The following is a 21,538-nucleotide window of genomic DNA, read 5'->3' on the forward strand; positions in this document are numbered from 1 at the left end:
TGTCTTCTTTATTCAGTTCTCTGATCAGAGCTCCGCTGTCCCTGACACTTTCCATAGGTGTCAGTAAAGGTAAACCCCTTCCCAAGAAAAAAGTTTACACCCTGACTGCACCCGGGAAGGATTGCTTGCGCTTTGGCCCACAAAGCTTGCTCAAGGACACTGAGGAAGCTGGAAAAAAGGGCTGAGGGCGAAAGTTGGCCCCCTTCTTCCCCAGGGGCATCCTTGATGCCACAGCCTTGTGCTGCAGCACGGAGACGCAAGAGGGCAGGGACCAAAATGCCACCTGCCTCGCAATTGTGTTCTGGGGTGTGGGTTTAAACCTCGATCTCTACAGTCCATGGGAAAAGGCTGTGTTTTATTTTCCTCTTTTTTCATTTTTCTTTTGTCCCCTCCCTTCATGCCCGAAGGAGCCCCGTCACTAACACACACACGTGCCTGTGCTTAAGGGAGTGCCAGTTACTTGGGCCCTCTCCTCCCCCCAAATTTCAAGAACACACAGCTCATGAAAATTTCATGCCATATGTAACAAAGCAAAATGAATATTAAATTGGGGCTTTTATGTGAAACCAAATAACATAAACCAGTTACAGGAAAAAAAAAAAGCTCTTTTAATATTAGATAAAAACTGGTACTGAAGCAGTTAAGCTATTGGCAACAAGCAGCTCCTAATAAACAGCTAATTCTGTAGGAAAAGCACTAATTAGAAAAGCAATAATAATCGGTGTAATTGCTCTAAATTATCCTTCTCACAGAGAAGTGTGTTTGGATGGGGAAACAGCTGCTCCTGCTGCATCCAAGCACTCACAGCCAGAACTGCTCTGCTTTTCTCTGCTGCCCTCTCCAGGTCCAGCAAGGGGGGAAGAGCTGTCACCTGTCCCGTCCCAGGGACAGGCAGGGGACAGTCCCGCACCCTGGGGTGTCCCCCGCTAGCATTGCCTGCCTGCTGGTGGCTCCAGAAATCACAGCCTGAGGCTCCAGAGCTGGATTTGGGGAGGCTGAGGAGGTGCAGGGAGGGTCAGCAAAAGAAGCAAAAGATCCAGCTGCTTATTTATCTGCCCAAATAGAAGAAGCAGAGCTTGGCAGTTGGGACATGATAGGCTGCAGTTGCTTTGGTGTCACTTATAGTGTTGTAGGGCTCCATGCTGAAACATCACCCAGGCTCAGAGCAAGAGCCAGGCAGCAAGGGGACCCACAGACACCTCCAGGCGGTGGGGGCCCTTCCTCAGCAGCACTTAGTTAGGTGCTCATGGTTAGGAAGAAGAGGACACTGAAGACACCATTTTTCATGGTTCAGAGTACAGCCAGGCTTTAATTAAGGGTCCTCAGGTGCCATCCTGCTACTTGCAGAGTACTGAAATGAGTGCAACAATGCTCTCTTGCAGAGTGTTTTGGGTTATTGGTGAATTTGTTTACACTAACTTGCATAGTAGAGAACAGAACAGCAAAACGTTCATTGGCCAGCCAGTGAGGCTGCACCAGGATGATAACCAGCACTTTCAGAGCAGTAAGTTACCTCCCCATGCAGTCAAAGGGGCTAGAAGACAAGCTCAGAGTGAGCAGAGGAGGCCAGCATACAACCAGGCTTTAACACAACCACATCAGCTTTACCCAGCTATGATGCTGAGCTCGTCCTTCTCCCCAAAAGCCAAACCAGCTGCAGACCAAGAAGCCCTGCAATTTATTATTGACCCACACACCTGCATAAGTCAGCACTGTCATCGCACAGGCAGTTTGGAGACAAATAACCCCACCAGTATCCCACCATGCCTCCGCTCAGCTCTCACCTGCTTTAATAGCACAGAATAATTTAACCCAAAAATGCTTAAGCTGTAACCAATGAGACACAGCCATTACCAGGTAAAACAGAAGCGTTCACCTCTCCAAGAGGTCTGTGACCTTCTCCTGGGGGCTGTGCCTTTCTCAGTGCTGGCTGGGTGTCGGTAAGCTCAGGGCACCTCATCCCCAGGTAGCAGCAGTGCAGCTGCCAGGCAGGGTTTGCCCAAACCAGCCCAATGCCAGCTTCTTGCTCCCTGCTCCCAGATGGCGGACACACAAGGGTAACACCGAAACACTTGGCAAACCTGGCCCCATGTACTGAGTCTGGCTGGGACGTTAACTTTCTCTGCAGCAGCCCATACAGTGCTGTGCTCTGCACTTGTAGCTAGAACAGCAGAGGTATCACACCAGTGTTGTGTCTGCTGCTGAGCAGTGCTGGTACAACATCAGGACTCTCTCTAACCCTCCTAGGGGGTGGGCAAAAATGTGAGAAAAGAAACATCACCAGGGCAGCTGACCTAAACCAACCAAAGGGATATTCCATACCATATGATGTCACACTCAGCAATAAAAGGTGGAAAAAGGAGGAAGAGGGGAGGGGTGGGCTCTCGTTGCGAAAACATCTGTCCTCCCGAACAACAGCTACGTGCGTTGAGGCCCTGCTTCAAGGACGTGGTCAAGCATCACTCATTTGCAGGAAGTAGAGAGTAATTTCTTTCCTCTGCACTTCCACACAGCCTTTACTTGTTTTGTTTTTTCCCTTTCCCTTTTCCCTTTAAATTGTTTAATTAATAATAATCTTTCCTTAATAATTTTTTCCCCTTTAATTAAATTATCCTTATCTCAACCCGTAAGTTGTTCTTTCCTTTTCTTCTTCCCCTCCTCTTCTAAGGAGGAGGAGTGAGAGGGCAGTTGTGGTGGAGTTCAGCTGCCTAGCACGGTAAAACCACTACACCCCACATGATGTGATACCTTACTTCATGTCCAGCAGCTCCCACAGCAGTAGGGGAGAGAGCTTTTTAAAATTTCATCTTGATAGAATCATTAGAGGAAATTATTTCAGGAAAAAAGTCAGACAGTCTGCCCACAATATTCCCCTTCAAACAGAAAGAAAATTCAGAAACCCAAAGGAGAGCTTTGGAGGGTCAAACCCCTTCTGAGCTTGGTCATATCCTGTTGCTCATGCTGCACCGCAGCCCCAACAAGCGGACAGTCATGCTCTGAGTTTCCCTGTGTAATTACATTTAAATCCTCATTGCTTCCATGCATGCTTCAGTGTTATTTATATTGGTTTAACGATCCGTTAAACAAATACTGTACTTTGGGAAGTGCTACTTTGCTTCGGAACAATTACAGTTTCTCCAGCTTTCAGCAGTGCTAACCACAAGCAGGAGGACCACAGCACAATGGTGCGCAGCTCGCTGGGAGCAGTCATTTGGGCTCCTGGAGGTGCAGGGATGGCTTTTAGCAGTGTTAATTTGCCCTGCAGAAATGCTTTGTGGTTTTGTGTATTTAAAAAATACATATATTTTGAGGGCATTCAGAAAGCTTTTTTTTTTTTAAATGAACTGCTTTCTGCAAGAAAGCAAATTAAATGTGACCTGACCGTGCTTGAGAAGGACTTCCTACTTGGTAGGATTTACTGAACGGAAGCCCAGTCTTGCAAATACTTTCAAAATTTTGCTGCTGTGAAGCACATCCCATGAGACAACCTCACCTTCCTCATTGCAGGCACTGTGTCCAAGCATGTGTGTTGGGACACATACCACAGTGACCATAAAATTGACCAAGAAGACGACATGGCCCTGACCCTATGGTGAACAGCCCCATTCCCAGCTGTCCCAAGAGGTCTACCCGAAGAGGTTCTTTGCAGGCAAGGACAAGGACAGAAATCCCAACACCAGGGAAGAGATGGGATTTTGGTCACTACCCCTCAAAAGAGGATTTCAGCTAAAACCACCATGCCTGTTACATCCCACTGTTGCATGCCCATCACTTCAGCCTGAATTAACTGATTTTATCTGATTTTTATTTTATTTTTAAACAGTCTTCAGTTGAGCAGCTGAATTGTTTTTTTATTTTTATCTTTCCAGTTTGCTGCACCTCTTTGGTGAGCCCCAGCACAAGGTAGGGATGTGAAAAGGGACCAGAATGCGTATAGGCAAGCAGAGGCCAGCCCGTGACAAGGAGGTAGATGGGGAGGACTCAAGGGGCCAGGGACATCAGGGGGATCACAGGGTCAGGATGGTTTTGTGTTCCACCTAATTAGCCCACCCAGATCCACCTGAACAGCATGCTGACTCTTCCATGTGCCCATTCACCCTTTACTCCTTTCCAAAGTGGCCTCTTGTGTCTTAATAACTGTCTTCTTGTGCTTGCTCTGGCAGAGTGGAAAATTTAATTTTAAACTAATTAGTTTCTAAGTTGCTGAATATACTCAAATTACTGGGCATCACCTTTCCCAAAGGGGGAGAACAACGTAACTCACCTGTATCCAACATTTGACACTGCTGGAGCCAAGAGCACAGAAACAAAGGAACCCCAATTGCTTATTGGCCCAAACATTGAGAGTTGTTTGTGACAAAGCTCTAATTAATAGTTTAGTACCTGTAACTAACCAGTCTCTTTTGTTGGCATTTAGTATTATTAGCTAAAGGTTTGCTTTGAATGCAGAATAAGATTATCTTTGAAATCAACTTGTTCAGCTTTCCTTGGTCTTCAAACAATGCCTCCCTCCAGCCTGCGGCTGCACTCCCCGAGCACAGGCCTATTTGTGGCAACTGCTTTCCGCCTGAAACCAAGTCATATGAACGCTCTTGCTCTGATTACTTGGTCACCAGAAGGTCACATGGATATAAATACTATTTTCCATTTATTCTGATAAAGGGCTTGGTAATTATGCAAAGACCAGGCAGCTCTTTAAAGCTAAGAACAGCAGTGATGAGCATCCAAATTTCGTTTTTCAGATTCACACAACAGCTGGGTCACCCTACCTGCATGCAATCAGGTGAAGATTCAGGACCCAAAGGAGCCTCAGATCCCAGTGAAGCACAGATCCAGACTGGGCTCCAGTTTGAGCTCTCCAAGCCAAACTTTTCTGAGAAACAACTCCAGCTTTGGGAATTATCAGTTCAATTTAAGTTTGAATTCTGGAACAAGCCTGTGAATCAGGCACTGAATGCATCCTCAGCCCTGCAGCCAGCTCCTGCACACAACAAGCATCCCCCTTCCATTTAACCACAGGGAACATCTCCCAGATTGAAGAAATGAAAAGCAACATTTCAGCAGCAGACCACAATAAGGCTAAACCAAAGCAAATTTGGCCTCTCAGTTCAGCAAGCTGTGGTAGCTCTCCTACTGCTTACTTAGCTGCAACCGCTTCAAACCCTTGTGGCACAGATCAACACCTGGTGGCAAGCCAGAACCTTGCACCCTCATCCAACTGCCCTCCCAGGGGGGCCTTTTGAGCACAAGGAGATCTTGGTTCCCTTACTCACACTAATGGGCCAGTCCATGTTTCAACCAGCAAGGAGCCCATAAGCGGGCACAAGCACGCCAGCCTGCATGCAATGTCGCTTCAGTAGTCCCTGCCCCAGAGACAGTGCTCATGTTAAAAATGCTCGTGAAGCACCAGAGCACTACCAGCCTCCCCCTTGCTGCCTTTTCTGTACATGGCAAAAGGGAAGAAAAATTATTCCCAGAAAAAAAAAAGCCATTCTGTGCTCTTCTCATACGCTTTTGTCTCCTAGCTTCCCCTCCTCACTTTGCCACAATGTCTATTTGCTGAGTGCTCAATATGCCACAAGGTCCCAGTGACAGCGCTGATCACCGCTGATATATGGCAGATTTTTCCATTCATCGGAGATTAAAAAAAATGTAACTGGGGGTATAACTGCAAAAAAAAGAGTAAGTTTAAATGTTATATTGTGGGGCTGAACATTTTTCAACTGGATAATTTACAACTATATTTTTCCCAAATAAAATTGAAATCAAAATAACTCCTATTCAAAGTGTTTCTTATTTCGCTTTAAAAGTGTTCCTTTGAGATATTCCTTAAAGCTTTCTTAAAGCCCAGCTGCTTGGGCTAAGAGGCTTGGCAGAACAGATGCTAAAATTCATCAAGTGTTTCAGTGTCACAAAATCAGGTTTACTCATTGACAAGAATTTCAGTCAAAAAGTGATCCCAGGCTTTCCCTAATGCTGCGTGTGATGGACATTGTGGCAGATGGGAACCTGTCTCAGCAAGTTGTGCAGGGACAGAGGATCCCTTTGATTTACTTCAGGGAAAACCCTCACCCAATGCAAATCCATAGGCATCCCTCCCAACCTGCATCACCAACAAGGCCTCCACAGGTTTCCTACACCAACCCATGTCTGGGCTGCAAGCGCAGCCCTGTTCCACCCCTTGCACCAGTTACTGTCCCCCTTGCAGGCCCCTGTGTTGCCCCCGCTCTTCCCATGTCCTGTTCCTTTTCCCCCCAATACATGGCCCCAAAGACAACTCTGGGGCAGACCTGCAGCCAGGAGAGGACCCAGCACCTTGCAGGGGCTCCGTCCCAACCACGTCAGAGGAGCTTGTGGCTTCAACACTCCTCAGCCAGGAAGCACCAACAAGTTGATGGTGCCAGGTAAGGCCTGATCGGGCCATGCTCCCTAGTCCCAGCAAGATAAAGGATTGTGGTGGGAGAAGCCGGTCACATCCCTACGGTGCATGCCCCATGTCCTTGTCCGTTCTGGCAAGCCCTGGGAAGATGCTGGTGGCATGGTCAAGCAAATACTGTTTGTACTGCACAGAAAGGTGCTTGCTCTAAGTTGTAGTGTTGGTGGGTCTCACCCCTTTCCTCAAAATACCCTTAGGCACACCAAGACTTCAACTGTTGAGAATTTCTATCCCTTACATAACAGCTCCCCAAGTTTGCTTTGGTACTTCTCATGCTTGAACACCCCATGGTCCGGCAGCCGCTCCCAAATTCCCCCTTCGCTCCACCTGCACCTTATCCTTGCACTCCTCCCAACACCTGCAGAATTAGGGTCCACGGCCGGATCCAGCACCACTTGCATGGACAAGCACAGCCACCCACCCTGCTCCCAAGCCATGGCTGCCCACCTCGCCTGTTGCTTTCTGAGGGTGCTACAGCTTGGCAGAAGCCCCCTTCCCTCACACCCCGGGCACTTCACGCTGCTCATGGTGTAGTGGTGACTCCTAAAGCAGCATCCAAATCCTGCGTGGCCTTTCCTCTCCGGTAGTGCACCCTGGTGCTGAGCTCTCCCCAGGGAGAGGGGACAGTGGCTGTGGCCTTGGGCAGGACACATTGCCCCTTGAGTCCCCAAGGTGGCCACCGCGCACCCAGCCTGATTCCCCATTCCCCGTTCTCTGCTGCCATCAGGTGGATGCTGGGTTTTCTTCAGCTTCGAGCTGCAAAACCCCACTGCAGACTTCCTGGCTGGAACCAGCTCAGGCCTGGGAAGCAAATTCCCGGCCTTTGGTCCCGCAGGCAAAGCCACAGGAGCCCAGAGAGGCGGAAACGTCCCCGGTGTGCTCCCCTCCCAGGAAGATGCTGATTTTGGTATGCCAGAGGGCACCTGGCACTGCTGGGCCTTGCTTTGAATGAGTGGTCTGGATCCAACCTCACCTGGGAGACTGGAGTTATTCATTGCTCCCCTTCACTGTGTTGTCAGCATCTCCCTTGCAAATCCCACCCCAGAAGGGGCACAATTGTAAGCAGTGGCAGGATCATCACTAGCGCCTGCCTTGGCATGACCCCAGGGCCAGCAGACTTGCTGTACATGCTCATTCAGACCTCTGCTGTCTCCAGCACAGAAGCCCAAGACAGGACAGAGCAGGTCTGTATTGAGCAGGGCACTACAGCATCTTGGAGACCTGGTTCTGAAAAGTGGAAGTGATGCTGCTGGCAGAGGAATAAAAGCATCCCCCTCCGTAACTTCCCTGCCAGCACTGTTGAGATAACTGCCAGCAGCTGCACCGGACAAGGACTGCTCCTATACAGCACCACAAATGCATCACCTTAGTGGTGCACCCTCCCAGGGCACCTGGGCATTCTGCTTCAAACTGCAGAATTCGTATTTTTTTTGGAATTGTTTTGCACTTACCAAGCAAAGCAGCAGATAATTTAAGAGGTGCGTATCACTACATTCCACAGCACAGCCATACAGGAAACTCAGAGTATTAGCTCAGTACTGAAATTCAGACAGATACCATGCTCGTACAGGAAAACTTCAGGAGTTTGATGGGAGAATCAACCAACCTGACACTGCTCAGAGCCAGGACACTGCCAAGATGTTTGATGCCAATGCAGTATGATGTGACCCATCCCCTACAGTAGTTAGAGACAACAACCCCAAGTTGTTCACTAAGTTCACTAAGTTCACTTAGGGTGAACTTAAGGGGCTTTTCCAACTTAATGATTCTATGGCAAACTGTTGCAGACAAAACACCCCAGGAAGGGAGAAAAATGCAGGTTTGGGGCATGATTTGCAACAAGAATATTCCAGCGAAGTGTCACTGTTCCACTCATAGGCATCTGCTGCTGGCCCGCTTGGAGACATGACCGTGGCAAGAAGAGAGCTTTAGCCAGGTCCCTGCAACCATTTTCACCCAGGCGTGGTGCAGTCCAAGGAATTACCAACCAGCACAACATATGGCAGGGAGACAGGAGCACCCAACAATCAGTGCTGCAAAAGGCTGGGGCTCTGGCCTGTCAAAATCAGTACTAACGAAGCAGTTTAAGAGAGCAAAAAAAGGCACAAGCAAAGCATGACAAAGAAAACCAGAGAGAAAGGGGCAGCCACAGAAGCTGTATGGCCAGAAAGCAGGAGCCCAAGTGCCCAAACGCCCTCTCTAGGCTCCTGCTTTTCCTCTGCCCCTAGAGTAAATCAGATGCTCAGGCGGTGACAAAAGACTGTCAGCAGAAAGCAAGGTTAAAAAAGCAATAATTCAGCCAGTTAACTGCCATCGTTGTTCCTTCCTATCTCTGCATTCTTGATAAACAAATTCATAACAAGATTTTACTGCTCCGTTCCCTGGAGCGGTCTATTAATCAATATGCACTACCAGTTGAAGCCAAGCTCCCACAAAATCCCTTAATACCATCTCTTTTGCATTCACTATGATGTAATTATGCTAATTAGCCAGCCTGCTTTGATATCCTCATAGTTTCCAGGAGGTTTATGATCAAATCTGTTCCTTTAATTTCCTTTCGCTATCATCAGAGTCAGCATGTTTTTGTGTGTTGTGCCACATGCACACCTCTCTGTGGGCTGTCACAGCTTGTCAAGGCCACAGGGAGCTCAGACATAACTTTGTCCTGGTTGACAAGAACTTTAAAAATCACTTCTCCTAACTAGCATTTAGCCATGCTGGATGGCTCCCCCTGCCTATAACATTACACCAATAATGCCCGTGCATTTCAAGGTTTCATCTTTTTGCAGTGTAGTAAGTTCCCCAGGAAACCTTCACATATTTACCCTTCCACTTGCAAGGAAAGCCCTGCCTGTTAGATTAACATTTATCTGTGCAAAAAAGAGTTTTGGAGGCCAGATCCTCACAGCTCATATAAAACTAATGCAGCACCCATGAGGAAGAAGCTGGTTTTGATGTCTGGAAGGATTTTTTTGTATGTATTACTTAAAGCAATTTGTTTGACATAAAACTCTCATTACCTTCCTGACAGCCTGAAATATAGCATGGTTCAAACCATACCAGAGTGGATGACAGAAAGTCTTTCTCCTTCAATGAGTATTAGCTTACTTAGGAATATTTTCTTTTGTGTTTATAAAGTTTCAGTACAAATGGGCTGCAGAAGATAGGTTACATTAGCTTTTTCATTTCAAGTTCTGCTGTATGCTTTCTTTTGAAAAAGAAATTCTGAATTTTCATGGTTTGGGGCTACCACTAGTTTTTCTCCCCATTAAATGTGATTTAAATACCAAGAACAGTCGGTCATACAATAAAATAACCAAACATGACCCAGATCCCTATTATAGAAGGTTCTTTTTGGGGTGCATCATTTCTTGGTGTGAGGTGTCCTTCAGTATTTTGAAAGCATTTTCACAAACTATTTCCTTCCCCCCATTACCATTGGGTGGAACTGCCTCATGTTATGTGAGTAAATGCTGTGCTTTATAATGTTTTATAGATTTACACGCTAGCTGTGCACTGCTGGAGCATTTCCTGCCTTGCACAGGACTGTGTTGCAAACTGCATCTCCTTTGCAAAAGACAATGTGTAGCTCACCAGGGACATTGCAGAGCCCAGGCCAGCACCAGAGCTGCCACATGCATCCATGGGTGGATGGAGGCTGATCCCACTTCTTTCATTTTCCCCCCCGACACAGAAATACAGCTCCAGCAGGTGGGACAGGCCGCCCAGCACACACGTTCCCTGCCTACAGTTGCTTCTCACCCACACTGACTCTTACCTTCCAGCAACAATCCCCACCTATTCTAAACCATTTCCCTACCCCCATTAATTCAAAGGGCAGAGGGCCAGCCCTTCGCACCGACAGCCCCCCCAGAACTGCTGCATCAGCCCTCGGGGCTTCAGGGACGGGGCACTGCCTGGAGGTGTGGAAGATGACTCGGTGCTGCACAGTGCATGTGAGAGAAGGCAGCACCTCAGCTTCTTCGGCTCGGAGGAGATGACCTGGCAGCTGAGCATGGCAATAGGGGGCTGGCAAAATTGCTAAGTTCTTATCTTCTAGCAACAGTTCCTAACGACCTGGTAGAAAGCCCTTTAAATGGGAGAGCTTGCCTGATATGAGGGGGGGGGGGAGCCTCCCAGGTATGAGGCTTGGGGACAGAAATAAGACTAATCTGGCTGAATCGGACCAGATGATAGAAACACGGGTATGCTCTGAAGGAATACTCTTCCCTCTAAATGCTGTATCAGCCATGAGGAGGCAAGCAGATGTAGGAAACAGATGACCAACTCACCTGCAAGCATGGGGATAAACACACCTTAACAGAGCCAAGGGGATACCCAGGGAAGCCCAGGAGTCTGTGTATCCCCAAATACTCAGAATCAGTAACAGAGCAAAAGCTTCGATTAGCTACTCCAAGGAGACCTTTTTCCACTGTGTCTGACCTCTTAGTACAGTAGATGAGTTGGTGAGCAAGGAGATCTATAGGACAGCCCAGGTGTGAGGAGCAGCAGGAAGAATCGAGTGGGCAAATCTGTCTCAGGAGGTCAGGGAACAGCCCAGAGATTTTGGGGGCCTCAACAGATTTTAACCAGAGTGTTATGAAAATTGCCTCTAACCTGCTTGAGTGACCAGAACTGTCAGAGCCTCATCCTGTCTTCTTTGGGTGCTTCCCAGAGAAATAGTGAAGCCAAAGAGAGCAACTCCAAGAGAGTTCAGCCATGCAACCTGAAGCATCTGATGTGTACACACAGCTACTTAAAAGCAGAAGCTTCAGTGTTCCTTGGCCACATGGGAAATAGGCAGGCTCGGTTCGTTTACATTGGGTTAACCCCCACATCACGTCCTCAAAATAATTTCAAAATAAATCTCCTACCTGGGGGAAAAAGCAAAACTCCACTCAATTCATCTCCTAGAGCGTACAAGGACAAGCAGGAGGAGAGCTGCTGAGACAAGCAAATCCTGTTGTCTTTACCCCAAACCCACAGGGTAATTGGGACTGTCTGACAGAGGAAAAGGTAATCTTTTTGATATAGCAAACAGTGGTTGACAGACCAGAAAGCTTTGCATGAACGCCTTTTAAAAACAGCCCTGTGCTTTAGGGCATGAATGTCAAATTTCTGTGTCTACCAGGAGTATACCAAGAGTAGTGAAGTTGCCTACATGAGCTGCTCCAACCAGAAGAGATGGTGTTTGCTAACACCAACCTGGGAGGAGACAGGCTTTCCTTCCCAACCACCAAGCAAGTCTTGCCACAGCACAGATGGTGACCAGGTTGCTGTGGGAAAGTCTGGCAGGAGAGTAAAGAGAGTGCAGCTCCATCTGGGAACACCTGAAGCAGCAAAGCTTATATATGAAACCTCCTGTGAAGAACAAAGACGGTGTGCCCAAGAGGGATAGACACCACTTGACCATGGTGGTTGGCTGGGACATCAACTGCAGGATTAAGTTTAGCATAATGGAAACCTTGCCCACAGGAAGTCAGGATCATCTTGCTAGGGAATCACAAGATGCTCTAACAAACTCTACGCTCACAATAAAATCATTCAGATCAAGCTTGAAACCTACCTAAGATCACAAGGTCTTACCTGCACCCAGCATCAGATGTCTTCAAGACATGGTCTTGTGGGACTTTTCCAGATTCTAGCTATCCTAGGCTCTCAGACCTAGGGTTCTGCACAAACCGTCTTAAGAGTGCAATACAGGGGACAGTGACACCTCTCAGTGTCCCCAGTCAGAAGGCTGCTTCCCCAGATTGCAAGACAATGAGGATGGAGAGAGAAATGATGGCAGAGCACAGAATTTTCAGAAGACAAGACAGTCCTGTTGCTACAACTTCATGGTTTGTGGGAAAAGAAAATTCAAAGTGAGAAATATCCTGCAGAAGACTTGTCAGAAAAATCTAATTTTGAAATAACTGGCGATACGTGGGGTGACATAAGCTCAGGGAGACTGCCTGGCTGGAAAGATGACCAAGGGACTGACTTGTCTGCTTTACTTTTATTCAACAGTCTCATGTAATGAGCACTTTTCATGTAACATTTCAACTCTCATGTGCCTGGCTTTTTTTTTTTTTTTAAGTGCAAAGGTAACAAAATTTTGTGACGTCCTTTGTGTAGATTGGACTAAAACTATCATCTCGCACTGTTCAAAGGCTTTCTTGATATTTTGCATTAAAATATTGTCATTAACACAGGTACCTCTCCTCACCCCCCCCCCCTTTTCTTTTTTAAGGCAGTAATTTTGAAAGGAATATAACATTTATAGCTTCAATATAACATTAAAGCCAAGGTGCTGATTCAAAGTTCTTTGCTGACTCTTAGAAGCAACAGGTGAAGCAGCATGTGCCCCTGGTCATTATCACCTCACAGAGCAGGTGGGTGAAAAGTGTGCAGACTTATCAGCTTGCTCTGGAAACGTGCTGGGGTTGATGCCTGAGGTCAAATGAGCTTGTCTTACACCAGGAATCGAGGTCAGCGAGGGTCCTCTGTCCTTGTGCAAACTAGCTTTACCCTTAACAAAGAGCAAGAAGAGCACAAACCAGTGTCACATCTGCAAACTCCAAGACTATTAATAGCAAAAAGTCTGTCAATTGATACATAACTACTTCCATAAATATCAGCACCTGTTTCTCAGTATTTTGCATCTTTGAAGAAGATACTTTGATTTCAGCTGGTCAGAAAGCCAGCCTCAGCTTGAGTTACAACCTGGTCACAGCACCTCCACCACTAATCGTTAACTAGGGACAAGAGAGCCACCCTTATGGGGCTGAAAGGGTGAAACCCCAACCAATTCCACAAGCTAAAGGAAGGGGGGCACACCATGAGATACATCTTTTGACATACACAAGCCACTTCAAAGTTTCCCAGCCTCACAGCTATGGGCTGCCAGTGGCAGTACCCTGTCAAGAAATATTGCGGCTCGGTGAAGTAAGCCTGAGGCTGGAAGGCAGGAAGATGTGGGTTTTACCTGGCTCTGCCATTGCAGCATTGGGTAATGGGGACCAATAATTTCTACATGAGTTTAAACACTTATTTGAAAGTTTAAACACTTTGAAAAGCGTTTAAACACTTATTTGAAAGTACTCTCACTGAGGTGATTGACTCCGGGGCACAGAATCTCCCCTCATGATGGTATCTCCCTCTCTCTTAGGCCAATTAATATTATTTTCTATCTTTTAGGTGGAGCTTGAGTGACTCTAGTCAAGCATATCTTAGTTGTGATTGGTGAAAAGTTTTCTCGCCTTCATTTAAAGGTATAGACTCTGAGAAATTCAGAGCACATGGTCAGTGAGGGGTGGTCGCACCTTGGAGGCGGGTAGCTTTTGGGATGGAGGTGTGTTTTAGTATTATAATGAGCAGAAGTTCACTAGAGTACAGCATTTTGTCAAAAACATGACAGGTCGTTGGCTCAGGGTAGCAAAAGTGCAGCTTATCTGTCTTGGTGTGCACAAGAACAATCGAGTCCCCCTCTTGTCACAGAGCCTAGCTGTTTTTCAATGATTAGGACTAATATTAAAGAAATACAAATGCATTTCAATACCTAGCTAATTCATTAAACTTTTTTGTCAAGATCCTAGCAAATTTACGCTACCAGCAGCCTCTGCAAGCAGACTGGTGCTTCTCAAGCCAGTGTCTGAACAACAATCAAAAACATCAGTTAATCCATTGCCATCTGTCTTTAGCTATCATTAGCCATGCAGTTGGACATAATAGTCAATTAGTGTACTAATTGACTGTTGAATGTACTAATTGACCAAGGCTCATTTCCAAGGCTCAACTACAAAAAGAGGAGATAAAGCTTATGTTGGCTATGGACGTACACCTCAGTGTTGTACGTGCACCTTTTTTTGCAGATTTGGATCCTGTTAGGTACATCCAGTCTGGAGGGCGGACACTTTGCAGAGCAACCACAGCCCTCAGGCCCAGCCTCCTCTGCTCTCAGCCTGCCACAGTGCTCTGTGGTCCTCCCGCACTTCTGAGGCTGCTTCACTCCTCGAATGCATGGCAGTGCTCCCCACAGTCCTCATGAAAAACTGGTTTGTTCCCCACTACAAATCTAGTGGTTTTAGATCCTCTTCTACTAAAGGCAATGCTGTTTGCTATGCAACAGACTGCTTACCAAAAGCTATTGCAACTAATTCTCAAGTCCTTTCTCCACTCTTAGGCATCAGTCTGGGTAGTGAAATTCTGTGGAGCCCTTACCCTACTACACTGGCAGCAAAGCCCAGCCTGAGCTTCACCTGCCTTTATTAACTCTGGAACCAAGCAAGCAAGCAAGCACAATACAGGCACACAACACAATTAAATCTGCAGGTACACAGCTTGGCTCAGGTCTGTAAGAAACTTCACTAGAACCTGTACCCGAGCTAACATCTCTAATAGTGTAATCTTTCTCTGCATGGGCTTACTCAAATTGCTAGCAGCTCTCAAATCTTGACACTGCCTGCTGTTTTATGGCAAGATACATTTTGCTCTTCTCAGGGCTTCAGCAGGACAGAGTCCTGCTTTTCTCCTGAATAGTCTGCCTCTCTAAAAGCCTGCCTCTCCTGCCTGAGGCTTTTTTTTCCCATCCTTTTAACCACAGCCTCCATCAGTGATTTCACAGGGAAAAGTACAAACACCCAGCTGTTAAAGCCCTGGGGAGTCTATGTTGAATGTCCCCCACACATATACCTCAATAGGTTAAACACCTATTTTTTCCCCCCTCATTTTCACTCTGTGAATCCTACAGATCAACTCTTCAAGGACAAGCAACACAAAGAGACAGGACTTCTGAAGTGTTTCCAAATTCATTATGCATTAATTTTGTTTCAAAGGAATTCATGAATCTAGACAACCTAAGCTTAGCTACAATACTACTCCCTGTCAAACTGTCTTGTGTATCTGAGGACTTTGGAGCATAAGAAACAACCCTGAGGAGCCTGGGATTCCCTGCTCCAGAACACAGCTCTGAAACTTGAAGTGCCTCTACTCCACCTTCCTTGCTCAAGATCCTCCAGTTTCCCTGCCTAGTTACTCCTTGCCCAAAGGTGACCAAGTACCTAGACAACTCCTCTCAAGGATTAAATAAGAACTGATGGACAGCACCCACCCTGTCATCCAAAGATAAAACTGCAACTGCTGACAACTCAAGTTCGATAGTCTATGCTTGGTGCCACAATAGTTGCTCTTGGAATTTTACTTCAAAATGAAGAGGCAAATAAGCAAGACTTTAAAGCAAATATAAGTTTGAAAATCATATGGAATTTGCAACCTCAGGTACACATTGCTTATAAGCTCAATTAATTCATGAGGCATACTTGTTTTTAAACAATACCTTACTGTAGCTTTAGATGAGCAAATAGCTAGATACTGTTAACACACAAAAATCAGTGTCAGCTTTGTTTCACCTTTTAGTGTTGCAAATTAAAAGAAACAGTAGTGCAGGAACATGCATATCCATTGCCACTTTGGATCCTATTCCAAGAAGAACAGGACAAGCAACTGGGCTTTCCTGTAATCCATTTTGACTAGATCTTCTGCATGGGGGAAGAGGATCAAGAGCATCAGGGCCTGACATCTTTACATACCCATTATTTATCCATTTTTCTTCTGCCAACTGACTAGATTTAATCCTGACTATAGTTAATGAAACAAGTAATGTAACATCAAAGATTGTTCTTAGCTTTGAAGCCTTGATTCTAGGTTTTGTAGCTGTGACAATTCTATTACTAGAAACTTATTCCATAAACAGTGCTGTTTCTTCTCTTGGGAAAGCAATCTTTAGAGAAGTTTTTACACAAGAGACATGGAAAAGACGACTAAGATGACTGAAGGCTATTTTTAAATGGCCTTCTTTAATATAAAGAGTTTGTGATGGTTACATACCAGCCAAGCTTACGGGGTCAGGAAAATACACAATTTGTGATGTATAAGAAATGTTTGTCCATTATTTTTCATGGCTATATTAAGAAGGGAACAAAAGGAGTTGCTCAAGCGGCGGTAAAAACCTTGAGACATCCTGCCTGTTGATGTCTCGGATATACGGTTGAGAGAACTTTGTGTAAACAGTACAATTGCCAACCCGATAACCCACTGCCCTATCTTAAGAAAAACTAACATGACCAAATAAGGAGGAGAAACGCTGCAAACTAAGCAGAGGAAGACTACTGCCTTCATCCGCGCGACCACCAGAGGGACAGAGACGACCCCCTAGCAACAATCGACGCAGCCGCAGTACTAGAAAGGGGCCACGTAACCCCGGAAGAACCTGATGATAAAAGGGGACTGCGAAAGGGGGAGGGTGCGCGCCATTTGGAGGAGCATGGACTCCCCGGCCGCCCAGCGCTGTTTTGCTTGCTGATCACTTAATAAACTAATCGACTTACTATAAATTCTTTCTGGCTAAAGAGTAATTTATAACATTAGTATTTTCTCACTAGTAATAAACTTTCAGACTGGCTGCAATTTAATTCCCTGAGGTCCTCCTAGAAATACTTTCTAGTAGAGCTGTCACATTACTTAGGATGTGTGTAATTCTTCTAATGAGTACAGTACTTCATCAACTCTTCAGAGCTAGTACTGAAGCTTGAGCATTCCCAAAATTAGGTTACAGTCTTGTTTTGGGAAAAGGAACACCACTTTATACTCAAGTAAAACACTGCGTGGGTGGAGTATAGTGAAATCCTGTATTTCACAATATTTTAACTCAAAACCCAGCTGCAGGAAAATTTCAGTTTGCAATGCTAAAAAAAGCCATAACCACAACGAAGTATGATAAGTTTGAAGGTAAAAACAAAACACTTTCAGCTCGCTGTGCCAACAATTTAGAGGCAGATGATTATCAACCCCCTCCAAACATCACACCCGCCCACTTCAACATGAAAAGTCAAGTTGGACACATGAAAATAAGAAGCTTAGCATAGTACAGTAGTTGTGATTTCTAGTTTTACCATGTAAATTAGTTTAAAGCTATATTACTACACATCTAAGCAGACTATTTTGATATCATCCAAGTACCTTTTAAAGCAGATATTCATACTTTATGTATTTAAATTAGGCACCTCTGTCAACAGACTTAGCTCTCCACTGGAAAGCCAACTCAGTCCCAAACACATTTAGAGTTTACCTCTCCCTGTTTATTATACACAGAGTTTGAAGTTAAGCTGTTCGGTTTGCCTGCAATCAGTCTCAAAGAGGTTAAGTACTGATTAAGCACAGCACCCTGAGTAAGAACAAGAAAACACCACAGCTTTCACCACGTCCTAGATTTGCATGATAGCACCTGGAAGCCAAAGGAGGTGGGAGGATTCTGCGCAAAATGCTAAAACAGCAGCGGAGAAATCCTGTCACAGAGAACTGACCACCTAAATAAGCACCATGCACAAAAGCAACGTGAAAATACAGAGGTAACATTCAGCTATCAATTCTCACAATTTAAAGGTGCAAGACTCCGGGCATTTGACATTGTTCTCAAAGACACAGCCCTGGAACTGGAAGAACTGTTAAACGAAATTGGCTTTTTCTTCAGAGGTGGAAGGGTTCTGAGAAGTTTTTTCAGCTTGGATGTACTGAGATGAGGCAACTCAAACTGTTTTTAGGCTCAGGTGTTTACATCAGCTACCTGATTTTTGATTACTTTGCTTTGGCAGTACTACAAAAATCAAGCTCAGACAGGGCTAGTGACAAGGGAGAGATTAGCACTCAGGCACATGGAATCCCAGTCCAAAGTTAGAGCACGTCATTACATACAGCACTTTTCCAGCTTCATTATACAGATAACTAGCTGGCTAACCACAATTGGAGTACTTCAGCTGATTACTCCCTGCTTGGTGTTTTATTAACAAAACGCTTACTGAAAAAAATAATTCACTTTTCATTTGTACTTTGGAAGTCATTATACTTTGCCTGGCAAAAGAGGGATGAAGTCACATTCCTTACATACCACAGGTATTCTGCATTGAGATGTTTGAGCAGGCACTGGTCAGGTTTTGAGGAAGAACAGATCAGTGGGATTAAGTCAGAAAGGCACTGGATTAAGAAACAGGAGTAGGTTAAAGTTACTCAAGGACTGCCAAAGACATTTAAATACAGGCAAACATATTTCAAATGAAGATTTGTTCCCTTGTTCCACCAAGCTGTGGCAGAAACAGTAACGATGGGAGAGACTATTTTAGTGATACTGACAGAAGCCAAAAAAAGTGACTTCTACACAAACTGAGATGGCCTTGTCCACAGGCATCACAGGTCCACAGATAATGCCTGCAGTGTCCTGGCACGCTACTTTGAAGCACATACCCAAAAATGGCTTCCATCAAGGCTATTACTGTGTTCAAGGCAAAGCAAGGAATATCACCCCAGCTGAAAGAGAACACATACAGAAACCCACAGTAAGGAGACTACAATTAGGTCACCCAACTGATTCAAGTTGCAACCTGTTCATAAATGCAATGGAGTCTTTCACCCAGACAAGTTGCTCTTATCTGTTTCACAGGTGAAAGCAAACATCTGAGCCAGTAGGATGTAATTTGATTGTGGTAGGAAAAAAGCAACCGCTTTAATAAGCTTGATCTGAAATAGAAGCCTGTATTGTTAAACACACAGATCCAGAACCTCCACAATAGCTGTCCAAGAAGCGATTTTAACATCTAAGCTATACACCTTTCTGGCCACAGCATACATGCAACTCATGCCACTTTTTTTTTTTTTTTTTAGGTTGGTTAGAGTAATTCCTAACCTTCAACAGAAAATATATACAGCAATTAATAAAAAAACAACAAACATGAGAATTAAAACTTTTATTAGTGTATTCACATATTAGGCAAATGCAACACGCATGAAGCTTATTTCTTAGGTTCACAAGTTCTACCAATACATTAATCTACTGGTAAAATTAGCACAAACTGGTAACTGCTTTGCCAATTTTTAAAAGGTGTCTGGCCCACTTTTTCAAGGCTTGATTTTTGGTATTGCTTCTATGCCCCAGTCATTATGGCATTAAAAATATCCATCACTATCATCAATTCAGTCAACTGATTAAAAGCTGTAACACTGGCCACATTTTTGTTCTCAAAGCTAAGTTATCACTAGCTGTACTTACAAAGCACAGTACTAGTGTAATGGATGAAACAATGGGAAAAAAACAAAGGCAATCCTGCTACTGCCACGATAATGAAAGAATGACAGACAGCTAGATCACAAGATTGTTAGTAAGATGTATATTTTTCAAGTCAGAATAACCCTTCTATACAGTTTCCCAACCCTTCCCCAACCCAGACTTATTTGTAGAATATATTTCAGAATATTTTTAATATGATGCAGCTGTAGTGTCCAAGGGTTCACAATAACATGCACTGTCACAAAGAACCTAGAAGTCCTCCTTCGCTGCTCATACCTCAGCAACCACTATTCCTAGAGGTTTTGCAGAAGCAACTACTTTTATTAACAAGGCCCATTATGACATAATGGATGTATATGATCTGGTATGTAAGTAAGCTATACAAAGCCACTCAGATCAGAAATTTAAGTTGTGTTACTGAAATATGTTAAGAAGCTGCATCTATTTAAAACCTATATGAAAGAGTCTAGCTTACCCTGGAAAAGGATTTTAAGGTATTTGCTCTAAAAACTAAAACCAAGATTTTTTTCAGTGACATCTGTTTAATGAAAACATACAGATGTAAGGGGTAAGCCAATAGCTTTGTGTATTTTAATCCAGTATCCAATAATATGGTAAGTTCTCACTCCATGAGAAAAAAAAATATTTAAATGATTCAACATACAGAAGAGTCCCAGATAAATCAGTGCCAGCAATAATGCTGGCAACAGATGCATCAACTCAGATAGGTAGGGAAAAGTAAACTCCTAGTGTGACAGATACTTGGAATTTATAGTATGAATTTATTTTAGGCCCCATTAAACATATCAAGTGTCTTAAGATTTCACAGATAAATCTCAGACATTTCTTCCCCTTCTAATGGAGGGATTTCCTTTCTTTAAGAAGGCAGCAAAAAGTTAAGCTTTTCTACAAGGAAAGTCTGCTTTTTATGTTTAGGACAACTCAAAAACCTGCTTGTATAACAAACACAAAATAATAAAGGAGCAGAGTCTTGGAATTTTGAGAGACTTGCCCCAATCAAAAAAACAAACCAAACATCTATTTATGGGAACTAAAATGTAGAACAGCACAATGCTGTGATATCTGAGATGATGATACATTACCTGTACATATACTTAGTTATTCATGTTATTGATAAACCATTAGGACACTCAATTACATACCCAATAAAAACACTATTAAGAGTCTTTAGAATTGTCCCTTCCTTCTGAAGAAGGCATTTCTATACACTAAGTTTTCATCTAGTATCAGAGTATAGGAAACAGAATCACCAAGGTGCTTTAACTGATGAGACCTCAAGTGCTGTTTTGCTGTGTTTTTTTTTTTTTTTTAAACTTTTTGGATAGTAAACAGTTCATGGGGACCACACACAAATACTATGACAGAGGAGCTGTTACATTAAGTCTGTTGATTGGACTCTATTTATCCCACTGATAATGGAGAAAGGAATTTTATGACATGCTGGAACAGCGTACTGAAGGGGAGCCCATCTGAGTCAATACTTTGTCCAACCATTGTAGAGGTCCATTCAGATGAAGTTCAATCCAGCAAGGAGTGCTTGTTACTGTCTGCCGCCTGAAAAATTAAGTGGAATGGGAAAGTCAGAAAGAAGCTTTGGCTACCATTAAGTTCTCCATCATATGATCCATTTGATGGGATGTTTCCATCCATCTCTACTACAAAGAGAGATGAAAGTTTGCAACTATTACTATAACTGTACTAATGATTTACCAAACAATCTTTGGAAGAAATACCCACCCCACATCTACGAAAGACATCAATAATCACATTTGTATCCACAATTTATCAAGAATGTTCTGCTCTGGGGAACAGAATAAGAACTGAAGCAAATGCTCCAAGCACCGCATCAAATGCCTTATGTCCTAGTTTCAGTTAGGATAGAGTTAATTTTCCTCCTAGTAGCTGGTAGGGTGCTATGTTTTGGATTAGGATGAGAAGAGCGCTGATAACATGCTGATGTTTTAATTGTTGCAGAGCAGTGCTTA

General features: G+C 44.4%; 1 protein-coding gene and 2 long non-coding RNA genes across 9 annotated transcripts in view; 2 read left to right on the top strand and 1 right to left on the bottom strand.

The window, feature by feature from the left end:
• LOC308184889 overlaps window positions 1-5,774 on the top strand; it is a 57,867-nt gene extending 52,093 nt beyond the window's left edge. The window contains exon 3 of the long non-coding RNA XR_013943007.1: window positions 4,743-5,774. This is a non-coding gene — a long non-coding RNA (uncharacterized lncRNA). The remainder of the gene's footprint in view (window positions 1-4,742) is intronic.
• A 7,980-nt stretch (window positions 5,775-13,754) lies between these two features.
• Window positions 13,755-20,857, top strand: LOC308184912. Its single transcript, XR_013943031.1, has 2 exons — window positions 13,755-16,344; window positions 16,844-20,857. It is a non-coding gene; the product is annotated as an uncharacterized lncRNA (long non-coding RNA).
• Window positions 19,198-21,538, bottom strand: part of SMAD2 (SMAD family member 2) — an 89,232-nt gene continuing 86,891 nt past the window's right edge. For all 7 annotated transcript variants that reach the window (XM_080572237.1, XM_080572235.1, XM_080572232.1 and 4 more), the window contains one exon: window positions 19,198-21,107. In XM_080572237.1, coding sequence (XP_080428363.1) covers window positions 20,984-21,107 — 124 coding nt within the window. In that variant the 3' untranslated portion in view covers window positions 19,198-20,983. The remainder of the gene's footprint in view (window positions 21,108-21,538) is intronic.

Source organism: Anser brachyrhynchus, assembly GCF_964034855.1.
Source record: "Anser brachyrhynchus genome assembly, chromosome: W".
Lineage (NCBI taxonomy): Eukaryota > Metazoa > Chordata > Aves > Anseriformes > Anatidae > Anser > Anser brachyrhynchus.